The 15,787-nt window shown below is 39.2% G+C and overlaps 1 protein-coding gene across 1 annotated transcript in view; it reads right to left on the bottom strand.

The window, feature by feature from the left end:
• The window catches only part of CDC42SE2 (CDC42 small effector 2), a 120,294-nt gene that overhangs the window by 37,173 nt on the left and 67,334 nt on the right, over positions 1-15,787 (bottom strand). The window contains exon 2 of the mRNA XM_074953082.1: positions 9,081-9,422. Coding sequence (XP_074809183.1) covers positions 9,081-9,134 — 54 coding nt within the window. The 5' untranslated portion in view covers positions 9,135-9,422. The remainder of the gene's footprint in view (positions 1-9,080; positions 9,423-15,787) is intronic.

Genomic DNA, 15,787 nt, shown 5'->3' with positions numbered 1-15,787 from the left:
ATATTCTCTGTAGCTAGTGAACTGAATTGATGGTTTCAAGATTTTAGAACCAGTAGATCTCACCCTCTCACACTTTTTTTTAATTCATAGATTGGAAGAGGAAAACAAAATTTTCTTGCTTTTTCAAATCCCAGCTTTGTTTCTTAAACTTTGAATGAACTATTCATTGAACTTAACTAGCTGAAGAAACCAAAATGAAGAAATTAGGCGCTCTGCGCCTGCAAAAAAGGCTACTGCTGTCAAAAGCTGGTTTAGCACTTTCTCAAACTTTGGTCCCAGGGGCTTAACCAGTGATTTCCACCAGTTCAGTGGTCTGACTTTCTTTAAAGCTTGGCAGTAAACATGTACTGCTTAGTATATTTTTTATTTAAATAATAAAGTCAAAATTTATATAATCTAACATAAGTTGTCAATTTCAAACTTAATTTAAATGTGTTTATTTTAAAAAGAAAACTATTTCATTTAAATCAAAAAACCTGATTTTTTAATTAAAAAAATATCATTTTTTATCTATCCCGCAGTACAGTGTATTCGTTTAATATCGATCATGGACAGAAAGAGATGGCTTATAAACTGAAGGTTCCACTTCAGCTAGACTTTTAAACAGATAGCAATGGCAGTGCTTTAAAGGGGCTCTAATGTTAGCTTTTTTCTGCAATTCACAACATTGTTAACATAGTGTTCTGGAGTATACCACAGAATGAAGCAGAATTACAGAAGGGTGATGTTAAAAAGATTAGATAAAGGCAGGTCTGTTTCTTGTACTAGATAAAGATTTTGCTACAAAGTTAAAATGGTCTCTAAAGAAGATAGAATACACGTGTACTTTGCATCTTTTGGCTTTCCTCTTCACTTCATAGGGCTTTACCGCCATCTTGGAGCCCAAAACTAGGGAGAAAAGGATGGAGAATAGTGCCATTTTTTGGTCCTAGGCACCCCCCAAAAATCTAAAACCTACAGGAAAAAAAAAAAGCCCTACCAAGAGGTAAAAGGCCTAAAAGGAAAGTTTTTCAGGCAAAATGAATTATTTAAAGTAGGGCTGTCAAGCAATTAAAAAAATTAATTGTGATTAAGCGTGCTGCTAAACAATAGAATACCATTTATTTTAAATATTTTTGGATGTTTACTACATTTTCAAATATATTCCTTTCAATTACAAACACTGAATACAAAGTGTACAGTCCTCACATTTATTTTTGATTACAAATATTTGCACTGTAAAAACAAATAATTTTTCAATTCACCTCATACAAGCACTGTAGTGCAATCTCTTTGTCATGAGAGTTGAACTTACAAATGTAGAATTATGTACAAAAAAACTGCATTCAAAAATAAAATAATGTAAAACTTTAGAGCCTACAAGTCCCCTCAGTCCTAATTCTTGGTCAGCCAATCACTCAGACAAACAAGCAGGGTGGATTTGATTTAAATCATTATTTAAATCACTAGTCAGGAAGACTCGATTTAACCATGAATTTCTACATAAAAGTGCATTCTTGTTGGTTGTTATAACCTTACTACATATTCTTCACAATGTAACTTCATCTTTAGAACGTACACACTATACATTTTTTTAAGTGATTTATTTTGAAAACTTTTCTGATTAGTTTTACAGGTCTATCAGAAAATGAATGCTCATTTGGTTATTTCATTTACCAAAGGCAACTGAAGCAGATATTTATGAAGTCACTGGGAGGTGAACTATCATCAATATTTGGAGGATTTCCTTGCCATGCTCTATAAGGAGGAGAACATCACCAGACAGACATTTATATTGTTTTATTTAACTAAAACAACAATGTTACGTATTCCGGATTTTTTTCTTCAACAGCAAACATATAATATTTTAACAAAACAAGCATATGAATTTCTGAATTTAGTTAAACATTCAAGTTTTTTTAAAGTCAAGTTTGTTTTTGTTAAAATTGTTTTTAAAAAAAGAAAAATTAAATCAAGGTCAACATGAGAAACTTAAAATATTGGCTTCTGCAGCTAACTCAATCGTCTTCACCTTCATTTTCCTGTTTGTTCATAATCTGGAAAAGAAAAACAAGCTTTCCTGCTTTTTCAGGTCCCAAACGATTTCTCAGTTTGGAATGATTTAGTCCAAAGGAAGAAAATATTCTTTCTAAACCAGCAAAAAAAAGCTACTGCTGTTAAAAGTGAGATAAGCACTTGGATTCAGAGACTGTTGAAGTGATAAAGTGACTTCCATCAGGTCACCGGTGTGACTTGCTTTAAAACATCATCAGCAAACATATTTCTTGAATGGTTCTTATTCCCAAACTGGGTCTCTTTTACAGTCTGCTGCCATTATAGGTTTGCCCTTCTAGTGAGAGAATGGTATGGTAGCTCTCAAATCAATGAAGGCTACACTCAGAAAGACCTCAAGACTTCTGGAATATGCTGCTCAAACAGTTTCACTTTTGTTTCTACTGCCTGTCCCTCCCTTCTCACATTTATCTCCAGACTTCTTCCCTTTGTCCAGATCAATTCCACCCCCGACAATCTTCTATTCATTGAACTTTTTGAAACTTCTCACTTTTAGAGAGAGGTAAGGGATTAACTCTGTGTACACAAATTTGCAGAGGGACAATAGGGTTGAAGTCTGTTATTTCTCACCTCTGTGTATTATTTATTTATAATAATTTTTGCTGTTAACAAGCATGTTACCTCTGAAGACTCAAATCCACAGTTTGAGAACTAAGCAAAACTAAGCATCTCTGATGGTATTTTCTAGACTGAGCACTGAGTCCCATTGGGTAGATAGAAAAATTAACCTAAATAATCTATCCAGAAGACCCTGGAACCCCATAAGATTGGGTCCCTAATCCATGAACTACTGGAAATCATTTACAAACATTTTCTTAAACATTACATTAATATATTGTCTCATACTATAGAATTAGAATGTATAACCCCTATTCCATGATGAGATATCTTTGAGCTAGAATGTATCTTAATTAAACCTATCTTTAGATAAAATGTTTTTTGAGGAGAAAAAAATAAAAAAAATCCGATTTAAATAAAAACTGGATTTTTTTGATTTTTTTTTAAAAAAAAATCATTGATTTTATCCACCCTGCAAAAACACTGGATACAATTTGCAGGAGATAATGCTGCTTGCTTCTTGTTTACAATGTCACCTGAAAGTGAGAACAGGCTTTCACGTGACACTGTTGTAGTTGGCGTTGCAAGATATTTACATGCCAGATGCGCTAAAGATTCATATGTCCTTTCAACCACCATTCCAGAGGACATGCTTCCATGCTGATGATGGGCTCTTCTTGATAACGCTCCAAAGCAGTACAGACCAACACATGTTCATTTTCATCATGTGAGTCAGATGCCACCAGCAGAAGGTTGATTTTCTTTTTTGGTGGTTTGGGTTCTGTTGTTTCCGCATCAGAGTGTTGCTCTTTTAAGACTTCTGAAAGCATGCTCCACACCTCATCCCTCTCAGTTTTTGGACAGCACTTCAGATTCTTAAACCTTTGATCGAATGCTGTAGCTATCTTTAGAAATCTCACATTGGTACCTTCTTTGTGTTTTGTCAAATCTGCTGTGAAAGTGTTCTTAAAATGAACATGTGCTGGTTCATCATCCGAGACTGCTATAATATGAAATATATGCAGAATGTGGATAAAACAAAGCAGGAGACACACAATTCTCCCCCCGTGGAGTACAGTCACAAGTTTAATTTTTTTTTTCAACTAACATCAGCAGCATGGAAGCATGTCCTCTGGAATGGTGGCCCAAGCATGAAGGGGCATACGAATGTTTTGCATAAATGGCACTTAAATACCTTGCAACGACAACTACAAAAGTGCCATGTGAATGCCTGTTCTCACTTTCAGGTGACATAAATAAGAACCAGGCAGCAGTACCTCCCATCAATGTAAACAAACTTGTTTGTCTTAGTGATTGGCCAAATAAGAAGTAGGACTGAGTGGACTTATAGATGCTAAAGTTTTACACTGTTTTGTTTTTGAGTGCGGTTATATAACCAAAAAAAAAAAAATCTGCATTTGTAAGTTACACTTTCACGATAAAGAGATTGCACTTCAGTACTTGTATGAGGTGAATTGAAAAATACTATTTCTTTTATCATTTTTAGTGCATATATTTGTAATAAAAAATAATGTAAAGTGAGCACTGTGCACTTTGTATTCTGTGTTGTAATTGAAATCAATATTGAAAATGTAGAAAAACATCCAAAATATTTAATAAATTTCAATTGGTAGTCTAGTGTTTAACAGTGTGATTAATTTTTTTAATCACAATTAATTTTTTTGAGTTAATCGCGTGAGTTAAGTGTGACAGCCCTAATTTAAGGTTTTTTTAATGCTCTGTAGTCCCAGACAGGAAGAATCCTGGAGACCACCTGTTGAAGCAGGCTGGAAGAATAACCCGGGGTTTTCCCAGAAGTGGAAGTCAAACTTTCCTGTGAACAGCAGTCTTGTCCTGTTTCCTGGAGCTGGAGGGCAAGCCTAGATATGCTGGAGAACACAAGCACACACTTTCTATACCTTTTGTATCTTTCCTCTGATGGAGCCAAAAATATCAAAAACTATGCTGTTAGTATTTATGAGGCATCCAAAATTTCATAGATGTTTTATAGACAAAGAATGAAGCCACAGAATCTATGATGAAAGGACTTCATATTTAAGAAACATGATACATTCTGAGCATGGAATGGAATATAAGCAACATAACTGAACAAAGTGAAGTATGTGTCTATTTTGCTTCCATGATTTTTATTTTACAACACTTCTCTGTGGAAGGATTAATCTTTACAAGCCTTTTGGAAGAAACGTGTTTTAGTGATGGACTTGAAGGAACAGTGGATCAGGTTAGGGAATGGGTTCAAGGTGTGGTGGCTGGCACAGTAGAAGACATAAAATAGATTGGGACAAGGACATGAAAGTTGTGGCTTAGCTTGAGTAATGGGGACAATGCTTACATATTTCCTGTTTTGGAAGGAACAAATCATTACATGCGGATATCTTTTATGCTAAATCTAGCATATTCCATATTTGTTCATTTGCATGATTCTTTTAAAAATTATTACGCAGGCTGAAGAGTAACTGCAGCGTGAAATCTTTTGGGTTAGAATGATAAGGTGCTGCCTGAAGCTGGATATATCATCATAAGCAATTTATGTTTTCTGGGGCTTTGATTTATTACTCTGAGTCCTTGTACTAGATGCTGCTAGTGTAATTAGATGTATAAAATGTGCAACTGCATTAAACATTAATACACAGGACACATGAAAAAAATCTTCTGCAATTCATTTATCCTCATGGGCAGAGAATGCAGTCAGCAAGCAACTAGGAATGATTCATTTTAATATACAAAGATGAGTCTTCTAAAATTTTACTATTTTATAAAATAATCAAATAAATATGCAATGCATTACTCCAAATCTACCAAAAATATTATTTTACAGTAAGTTTGAAGCCAGAGTACCTAATCAGCAATAGTCTTAATGTGTAAATATACCAACAATAGGGCATATCGCCAGAAAAATCTCTTGTATGTTACATCACTGCAATTCAGAAGCCGGGGAATTTGCTCACGTACCCTTAGTCAATTTCTAAGAACCAAATTTTAACCACCACCGAATAGCATGTGCATTACTACATAATTCAAAATACAAAAACGCTATTGTGCTAGCTCAGAGTTATACATATTAGATTAGAATTTAGTACTACATTCAATACGATGGTTGAGGGCAGCGCAACTGATATAGTCCAGCTGTCTCATGGTACACAGGAACTTCACAGTGTGTTGTTCACTAAGGGTATATCTACACTGCAACATAAGTCCAGGCTCAGACTAGAGCTTTAGCCCAAACCCCTCTTCAATCTACACACAAATCACTCAGACTCGGGCTTGGCCCTAGAGTTGTAGAAACCTGCAGGTACTGAGGGTCCAAACCAGGATTCAAGCCCTATTGCTTTGCAGTAACGATGCAGCCGCCCTCCTCGCCCGCTACCTCCCCCCGCCAATTGGGGTCCTCAGAGGTCCAATAAAAGTATCCCACAATCCCATGGGCCAACTATCTTCATCCTCCCTAACCCAAGAATCCTCAAATCGACACCAATGAAAACAGAAGCATCCCTCCTTTGTGTACTGCAGCAGCTCAGTGAATCAGCGCTAAGTCTTCCATTGTCTTCTGACCACCGAAATGCAAACACACCATCAGCAGCCTTGTGTTTGCAATGGAGACTTAACAAGACAAGCCTTTGCAGCACACTGCTTCATGGTCACTGGAACAGAGACAGATTTTGCTGATCCTTTGGTGTGAGGCCAGCAGAACAGTGGACTTCCGTTAGAGTACCAGGAATGACCAGGAATACCAGCAAATAGTGAAGAAGCTGGCAACGCTGCAAATGTACCAGACTGGTGATCAGTGCAGAGATCTGATTAAGCGCCTCAAGACTGAGTATAGGAAAACCAGGAACCAGAAACACACCTCAGACAACTTGCTGACGTCCTCATTTTAGGAGGAACTTGACTGGGTTCTGGGCACTGTGCTAGTCAGCTGGGATGGTGCCCTGCTGGCCCCAGAACCCAGCATGGGGAGTGATGGGAGCCAGCGGCAGGCACAGACTGAAGCCAACAAAGTGACTCAGTTGCTGAAACCCATCCCACAGGAGGCTCTGCTGCAGGAGCAGCACATTCTGGGGCCTAGTTCTGCCACCCTTACATTGAACAGTACCCTCACACTGCAAGTACTTCCATGGAGTCCACGAGGGCTGCTTGCAGAATGAGTTACTACTTAACCATGAGTAAGGGTGACATATTCATGCTTTTAATGTGTGTTGGGCTCTAATGAGACAAAGTAGTTTTATGTGCACTGAGAATCATTCCCAGTTTCCAAAGAAATTATTTTTAAGAGAAGTCATTGTATTTACCTGCCCATAATGAAAAAGGGATTGATTTAGATTTGTCATTTTTTTTTTTTGGTATAATGTTAATAATTTACTTACATTCTGCAACCTGAAATTTCAGTCCCAGTTAGACAGAAGAGGAACACAGATAGAACTGGAATTTAAGAGCTCTAGGTCTCTTACTAACTACAACAATACTATCAGCCCACATGCAGTCACACAAAACTACTCCTCAGTCACACGCAAAATCCTTTGCAAAAGCTCTTATTGTACACATGTGCGCCAGCCAGGTCCTACAACCCTTGAAATGCAGCACTTCAGGAACAAGTGAAATGCTTTACAGGGTGCTACTTGTATCTTGGGGGTCAGGAGAGGAAGGAGGAGCGCAAGTTACTGAGCAAATCCACATCAGAGACAGGAGTGGGTGAAGGCTTGCAGCCCCTATTCGGCTTTGAACTATAACCTCCATACTTTATTGGGGATCATGACCCACAAATTAAGAACTGTAGTACTAATGTATTATGTTAGCTGTAACATTTCATTTTGCACTCCCATACAGTAACATTATTGTAGCATAAAATTATAATCATTAGAAAATCAGCTATCTACAGCTCCTAAAAACAAGTGAAACATTTTTGGTTTCTACTGTTATTTATAAAATTAAAAAAATGCAAAGAGTCTGCAAGCTATATGGAATTGTGCTATATATCCTAAGGGTGTATTAATTCTCTTAATTCCAGAATGCCACCACAACTCACACATCATTAATCCTATTAAAACATTTTGTCCTCAAACTATGTAAGTCATTAGGATACTGACACAGCAAGTCTTGAAAGACTGCAAGGTATTCATTCCACATTAGAGGAATTTTAACTCCCCATGTTGGTATCTGAGATATGAACTCCTCCCACAACTCTGTTTCATTAAAAATGACAGTAAGTTACATTTATAATGTGCACCAAGGAGGTTTAAATAGTTAAGTTTACTGATACTTCAGGATTCTTTTTGCTTTCAATCTTTTTGCAATTACTATTCCTGACAGTCTTAGAAAAGCAAGTAGGCATTACGCTTTTCAGTGGCTTTGACATTCCTTAAGTCAATACATAACCAAATTCTCTGCGTTATCGTGAGCTGCATCACTTTGTGATTCTTTTATTACTTCTAATTCAAATATACGCTCCCGTGTTCACTGTACTGTCTCCCACATATTGGCTGGGATAAAGAATTCTCCTTTCTGTACACCACTACTTGAACTGATCTGGATGCACTGCTCAACAGGATTGATCTTCCCAGGTGTAGTTGTGAAGACATCTCCAGAACTGCTAATCGAATTCCTGGCCTACTTTACCTGCATGATAGGTAGGTTTTCTCCCAGAAGCACAACAGTATTGGATCCAGTGCCTGGTAGCACAGGCCCTAAGTCTATTTCTTGAATCTCAATATGAAAAAGAAAAAAAAAAACTTCTCTACTGTTCCAGCATTTTAATAAATTCGTGTGGTACATCTGGGTACCCTGTCTTTTCCTGATTAATAGTATTAGATAGTTTATTTTGTCTTCCGGGCATGACGCTTTGAAGTGCTTCTGTCTTGTATTCCTTCATGCTTTACTTAGCCATTATCACATCCATTCCTCCTTCTAGCAAAACTGAAATGATGGTGGTGCAAATCAAGTTAACTGATTGTAATACACATTCTCTCAAGATGTCATCAAAAAATCCTTCAGAGTGGCAGCTAAACACTGGTGCAATCCTGACCTTACAATTGAAGTAAATGGCAAAAAAAGGGAGTTTTGCCATTGATTTCAGTGGGTCAGGATTGGAATTCCCACTTGATTTCTAAATATAAATATTCCCTTCCCTCAACCTCACCCAACCCCATCTTCAACTTAGCCTAAAATAGCAACAAAACAAGCTGAAGTTGGATTTTTATATTTCCAATTTTCCATCCATTTCATTTGGGCCCTTTGTTGTGTTGCTCCCTCTACCCCCATCTTCCTTAGTATCTTTGCAAATCAAAATAGCCACGTCAGCCTGAAATAGATATGATTATTTCTACAGCACAGCTAAACAGAGATGCTAGATGATTTTTTTCATTTTCACTGAGCTTAGTCAAATGTACGAATTAAAAAAAAGAAGAACAATATACTTGATTACATACAGAAACAATGCAGAGATTCATACTTACAGGCTGAGGCTGTTCTGCAATACAGCAGTTGAAACACAACCAGAACTCACTCATTGTTTACAGTCTGACGTGTGAACACAGAGGATAAGAGCAAGCAGCAAAATTCCAAATCTCTGCTATAGAGCCTCCACGTAGAAAGTTCCTTAGCTCAACTACTGTGTAATGAACCGAAAGTGGAAAAGGTTTTTCTTCTGTTGTGAGCTTTTCCCAATGGCAGTTAAGTTCTGGGATAATCAAGTTTGTGGCAAAGATGTAAAAGAGACTTCTCTCCGAATGCGTTAGTCCAAGCACCAAAGAAGCATGTATAAATGGTCTCTTGGTCCTTATTCTAAAGGCAATAACCTGAAAGAGAAAAGTGTGTCACGTCAGTAAGAAAGAAAACAGGTCTTTTTAAACTGACAGATTTCAGAATATATAGCCGAGAGGCCCTAACAAATATTTAAACCATGAATCATATATATGAACCCAAAAGATGCACACTTATTTCAATCACATTTTTTTTTTCTACAGACACACCACTAAAAATTGTGTAAGGCAGAGCCTCAAGTAGTACAAGGATTGCATGACTTCTTGTAATAAAGTTACAGATAACGTAACCAGAATCTACACATAGGAATAGCGTCCTGACTCAGAGAATGTTACATTAGCCATCTTTTTTCTTTTGGCTGCCCATTCTCCCTTCCAAGCCCCTTAAGCAAAAAAAAAAAAAAAAAAGAAGTTCCGATCAGAGTCAAAGGAGAAAAGGACAAAACTTCAGAGGGATATCTATCTGCTGACATCTCCTCCCACCAGCTTTTAAAATAAAAATAAAATAAAATAAAAGCAATATTCAATAAAAGCAATTATTTGTTCCAAGCACACTCAGATTAGGCCCAGTTACAGCCAGTTAAGATTCTGGGGGTGCAAATTTTAAGTATGTTGTAACTGGCTGCCCTGACAGTTGTTTTTCTAATGCTGATGGGGACCTTACTATCCAAGTCACCCTTTTCTAATTCTGAAAAAAAAAAAAAAAAAAAAAAAAAAAGTTACCAATAAACTGAAGCTAATAAGGCACAAATTCCGTCAACACAAGTACTTTTCTTTCCCTCCCCTCTACCCTGATGCTCCATATACAATTCCATTCATAATGGGAAAAAACGTGTGAAATGTGGGGCTGTCTTCTTAAAACACAAACTCCTAGTGTGGAAAAACTGACACATTAAATTCCAGCCATTCTTTTGCTGAACTATAGAGTGGGTTTTTTTTTAATTTTTGTTTAACCTTTAACCTGAAGTCTCCATCCTCTGCTCCCCAAGTAATTCCCTGGTGATTTTACTGTGGTCATTCCATTCACAATCTGTCTTATCCTCATTTTGTATATAAATGGAAAATTAAATGATTATAAAATTTATAAAGTTACACAATTATTTTTTTAAAATTTAAATACTGACTATATAAATGATTTAATCGATTTATGGAAATCTAACATGCAAACTGCTGTACATTACTATTTAAATTACTGCATTACCTAGAGATTTCAAATAAGTTTGGGACTCACTGGGCTAGACACAGTACAAAGAAAGAAAGGAGATTCTATCCTGATGAACTGACAGTCTAAATTTATGCATTCCAATTTTGCAAGGAACTTAGATGTCACGAAATTTGTCTCCAGCAAAGGTAATTAGATATTTGTGTTCATGTACAGGAATGCCATTCTAAGGAACAGAAACTATAGTAATAAGCAGTGGTAGAAGTAGAAATCATTTCTTGGGGTACTGCACTCATGGGAGGGACACAAGGGGGGCATGTGACCTCCCATATGACTCCTCCCTGCCCCGCCCCAGCCCAGGACCCCCACACTCTCCCCATCCTCTCTGACATCCCCCTTTGATACAAACATCAACATGCTTAACTACTCACTTTCCCCCCAAATATGTAGTATTTCAGTCTGTTTATAGGAATATGGGAGTTGGGCGAGGAGCCATTTCAGCACATGTATGATTTATTAAAAGACAAATTTTAAGTACAACTGTATCCTAAACTGCATTATGTTATTCACAGGCGCCAACTCTGTGGGTTCTCCAGGGCTGGAGCACCCATGGGGAAATTAGCGGGTGCTCCACACCCACCAACAGCCGAACTCCCCCTTCCTCACCTCCTTCTCCGCCCTCCAAGCGTGCCACATCCCTGCTCCTCCCCCTCCCAGCGCTTCCTGCCTGCTGCCACCTAACAGCTGTTTGGTGGCGCTTAGGACTTTTTGGGACAGAGGGGGCAGAGTGAGGACGTGGTGTGCTCAAGGGAGGAGGTGGAGAAGAGGCAGGGCAGGGGTGGATACTTGGGAGAAGGGGTGGAATGGGGGCAGGAAGGGGGTGGAGCTAGGGTGGGAAAAGGCAGGATGGGGTGGAGACTTTGGGGAAGGGGTAGAATGGGGGTGGGGTGAGCCAGGGGCAGGAAAAGGCAGAGGGGAGGGGTCGAGCACCCACCAGACAGAGGGGAAGTCAGTGCCTATAATGGTATTGTACCCAAACATCGCATTTCAATGCGGGATTCAACTTCCTTTAAAGGAACAGACTCCTGAAACTCCTACCAATCCACAAAAAAGGTCCATAGTCATGCAAATAATCCCACTGTCTTGAATGGGATTGATCAAATGATTAAGGGTTTACAGGATTAGGTTCCAAGTTTGTAAATTGTTCTGGATGAAACTGACAATGCCTTAGCTGTCAGATCAGAAGGAGCTTCATTCAAATAAAGGTGGAGAGATGTGTGATAAGTCTTAGCTCCGTTGCTAAGATGAGGAACACATTTTCAGCGAAGTTCTTGGCAGATTCCTGAGGCAGCTGGCTGGTTTAAGGCTGTCAGTGTCCGGCATTATAATCTTCACTTACAGTTCTCTCACCCACAAAGCTGGAAAGTGGAGCATTTGTTTTCATTGTTTTGCTGCTCCAGTTCCAGTTCACAAAATGCATGTTAGACTAGTTGGGCTGCAAAGAAGAATTCTAGGTACACTGGGGACAACACCTGATTCCCATCAGGCTGCAGAACTGGGCTGACATCAGACTCCAAACATCCTCTGGTCAGTGCAAGCAGAGGCATTCCTCTAATGATCTGGACTTGATGTGATGCAGTATGGATGTCATGGATAATTCAGACCAATGGGGAGAAACAGAATAAAAACACGGTTTAAACACCTTCCATCCCCCCATCCCTCCCCTCTTGAGGACTCCTGACCAATGTAACTGCACAGTACATATGCTAACAAACTTAAACAAAGCCTTTGTTTAAGTTTGTTAGCATATGTATTGTGCTGTTAAATCCATGTAAAGAATGAATGTCCTCCCTAGTGCAGCCCCTCTCCCCAGAGAGGCAGAGGCTAGCCCCAAGTCTTTCTGGTACCCAACACCTGCTAAAAATCTCTTGCTGGTACTGCGTACTGGAGGTTACCGCCTGACTTGCACCCCCGGTAATACTAATTTCTATATTTTTGATTTGAAGAAGCTACTAACAAAATTGACAGCACCTGTACTTGACAATGGGCTTGACTACACTTGAAACGCTACAGCGGCACAGCTGTAAGCCACCTCCCTGAGAGGTGGTAGCTAGGTTAATGGAAGAATTCTTCTGTCGCCCTAGCCTGGTCTACGCTAGGGGTTAGGTGGGCTTAACTACATTTCTCAAAGGTATGGATTTTCACATCCCCGAGCAACATAGCTCAGTCAACCTAAGTAAGGCTAGTTTAGTGTAGACCAGACCTACATTTAGCAACCCCAGAATTAGGATAAAATGGAAAAGGTATTCTACCAGCCCTTCTGGAAAAAGGGGTAAACAGTGAGGTGGCAAAATTTGCAGATGATACAAAATTACTAAAGATAGTTAAGACCCAGGCAGGATGCGAAGAGCTACAAAAGGATCTCTCAAAACTGGGTGACTGGGCAACAAAATGGCAGATGAAATTTCATGTTGATAAATGCAAAGTAATGCACATTGGAAAGCATAATCCCAACTATACATATAAAATGATGGGGTCTAAATTAGCTGTTACCACCCATGAAAGGTGTTGGAATCCATGAGGATAGTTCTCTGGAAACATCCACTCAATGTGCAGCGGCAGTCAAAAAAGCAAATAGAACGCTGGGAATAATTAAGAAAGGGACAGATAATAGGACAGAAAATATCATGTTGCCTCTATATAAATCCATGGTAAGCCCACATCTTGAATACTGTGTGTAGATGTGGTCGCCTCATCTCAAAAAATGTATATTGGAATTGGAAAAGGTTCAGCAAAGGGCAACAAAAATTATTAGGGGTATGGAATTGCTTCCGTATGAGCAGAGATTAATAAAAAGGGGACTTTTCAGCTTGGAAAAGAGACAGCTAAGGGGAGATATGATTGAGGTCTATAAAATCATGACTGGTATAGAGAAAGTGGATAAGGAATTGTTGTTTACTACTTCTCATAGTACAAGAACTAGGGGTCACCTAATGAAATTAATAGGCAGCAGGTTTAAAACAAATAAAAGGAAGTATTTCTTCACACAATGCACAGTCAACCTGTGGAACTCCTTGTCAGAGGATGTTGTGAAGGCCAAGACCATAACAGGGTTCAAAAAAGAACTAGATAAATTCATGGAGGATAGGTCCACCAATGGCTATTAGCCAGGATGGGCAGGGATGGTGTCCCTAGCCTCTGTTTGCCAGAAGCTGGGAATGAGCGACAGGGGATGGATCATTTGATGATTACCTGTTCTGTTCATTCCCTCGGGGGCACCTGGCACTGGCCACTGTCAGAAGACAGGATACTGGGCTAGATGGACCTTCTTATATACTTATGTTCTCTCAATCCACTGCCAACACTATGGACAATAAGCAATTTTGCTTTTTTTTAAAAAATAAAAATAAAAAAAAACTTGTAAATCGTTTAGCAGACTAAGGGATTTCAAAAGGAACTGAGGCAGTGCAAACATGGAATATTTTCACTAGAGAAAAAATGCTTCTTAAGAAAACAAACACCATTCTGCCTCAAGATATTACATTATGCTAGAACAACAATGAAGTCCAGATGTGCATTAGCTGTTTTGATCTCTCAAGGAGACATAATCAAGACACTAAGTTACAGATCTACAAATACAGCCAGGTGAACGTGGATCAACTACCAACTAGTCAAGAAACAGCAAGTTTCCATGACAGCTGGCTGCCCCCAAAACAAAGAAATTAGTTCATAAGCCTTCACTGCAGAGTTGTCTTTATGCATTCCCCAGAATTGTCATTGTTGCTGATCTGAAGAAATGTTTGTTCTACCATTATTTTATGCACTGATGCAAATGGAAGAATTAACAGAATGACTCAAGTACTTAGGCTGTATAATATAAATGACAGTAAAATTTTAAAAATACCAAAAGACTTCAATGGAGCAGTTTTTTAAAAGTCAACTCCAAGTACACTCACGGCACACTCAGACCTTTTAGATTGGGATTTTCAAAAGTTCACAGCATGGGCCTAACTCTGCTCCCCTTGGAGTCAATAGTAAAACTTCCATTGACTTCAATGTGAACAGAATTAGGCCAGCACAGAGAAATTTTGAAAATTCCACCCTCAGTTTGTTCTCATAACTCTAATCCCAGGAAGCATCCCACTTTGTTTCCAGAATTCTTCATATCCAATACTGCTACAATTTTTTTTTTTTTGCAACCAGAATATGGTTAATTTGTTAGGTATGGCACTTCTGACTCTTGTTTAGCTCTGTGATAGTACCCAGCAAACATCTACAATTAAAGCTTAATGCTGTATACTGTTTAGAAGCTGGGATTCCAAGTTGCTCAGAGGTGAAGCAAGGCATTGGTTTCTAGCTCTTGCAACTCAGGTGATACTAACTACTAAGACTATGTTAGAACTGAAATGGGAAAAGCTAGCTGATAATCTGTGACAATATTACAAGGCCTGATGTATCATTACCTACTAGAGCAGAGGTCTCAAACACACAGCCCGCGGAGTTATTTCCTGCATCCCGCTATAGCTCCCCTCAACCCCCGCCCTCTGCTCACCCGCCACCTGCCCCCCCCGCCTCCCTGAGTGCACCGCGTCCCCGCTCCTCCGCCTACCTCTCAGCACCTCCCGCTTAGGACTTTCCAAGAGGGAGGGAGGAGGAGGCAGAGAAAGGACTGGGCCGGGGCAGGGATTTGGGGAAGGGACTTTGGAATGGGGGTGGGGAAGGGGTGGGAAGAGGCAGGGCAAGGGCAGGGTCTCATAGAAGGGGTGGAGTGGGGGCAGAGTCGGGGGAAGAGTGTGTGTATTTGTGTGTGTGTGTGGGGCTTTTGTATCTTTGTATTAAAAGGTGCAACTGATGCGGCCCTCGGGCCAACGTACTAGTTCTCATGTGGCCCTCGTGGTGATTTGAGTTTAAGATCCCTTTACTAGACCTAGAAATAAATACCCTGTGGAACTGTATTGTTGGGTTTCCCTTTTCCCTAGCAATGGTATAACATATTCATCTGTATCCCTGGAAGCTCCAAGTATCAGACCATAGAGTGTCACTACTCCCTCAGTCTAACAGAGCTTTTTTGGCACAGGTCCAGAACTGAATATATTAAGTTCCTGTTATTACAGTGGTTCAATTTTCAATCCCTGGTTAAATCTAAACCCACACATATAGGAAATTCTTCCGCAGCTCATAGTCTTATTTGCATGCTAATACCTAGAATGCTCTTCCAACTTTTTGCAGGTTGAAGTGC

Source organism: Natator depressus, chromosome 5, assembly GCF_965152275.1.
Source record: "Natator depressus isolate rNatDep1 chromosome 5, rNatDep2.hap1, whole genome shotgun sequence".
Taxonomy (NCBI): domain Eukaryota; kingdom Metazoa; phylum Chordata; order Testudines; family Cheloniidae; genus Natator; species Natator depressus.
This window is presented reverse-complemented; position numbering and strand designations above follow the sequence as displayed.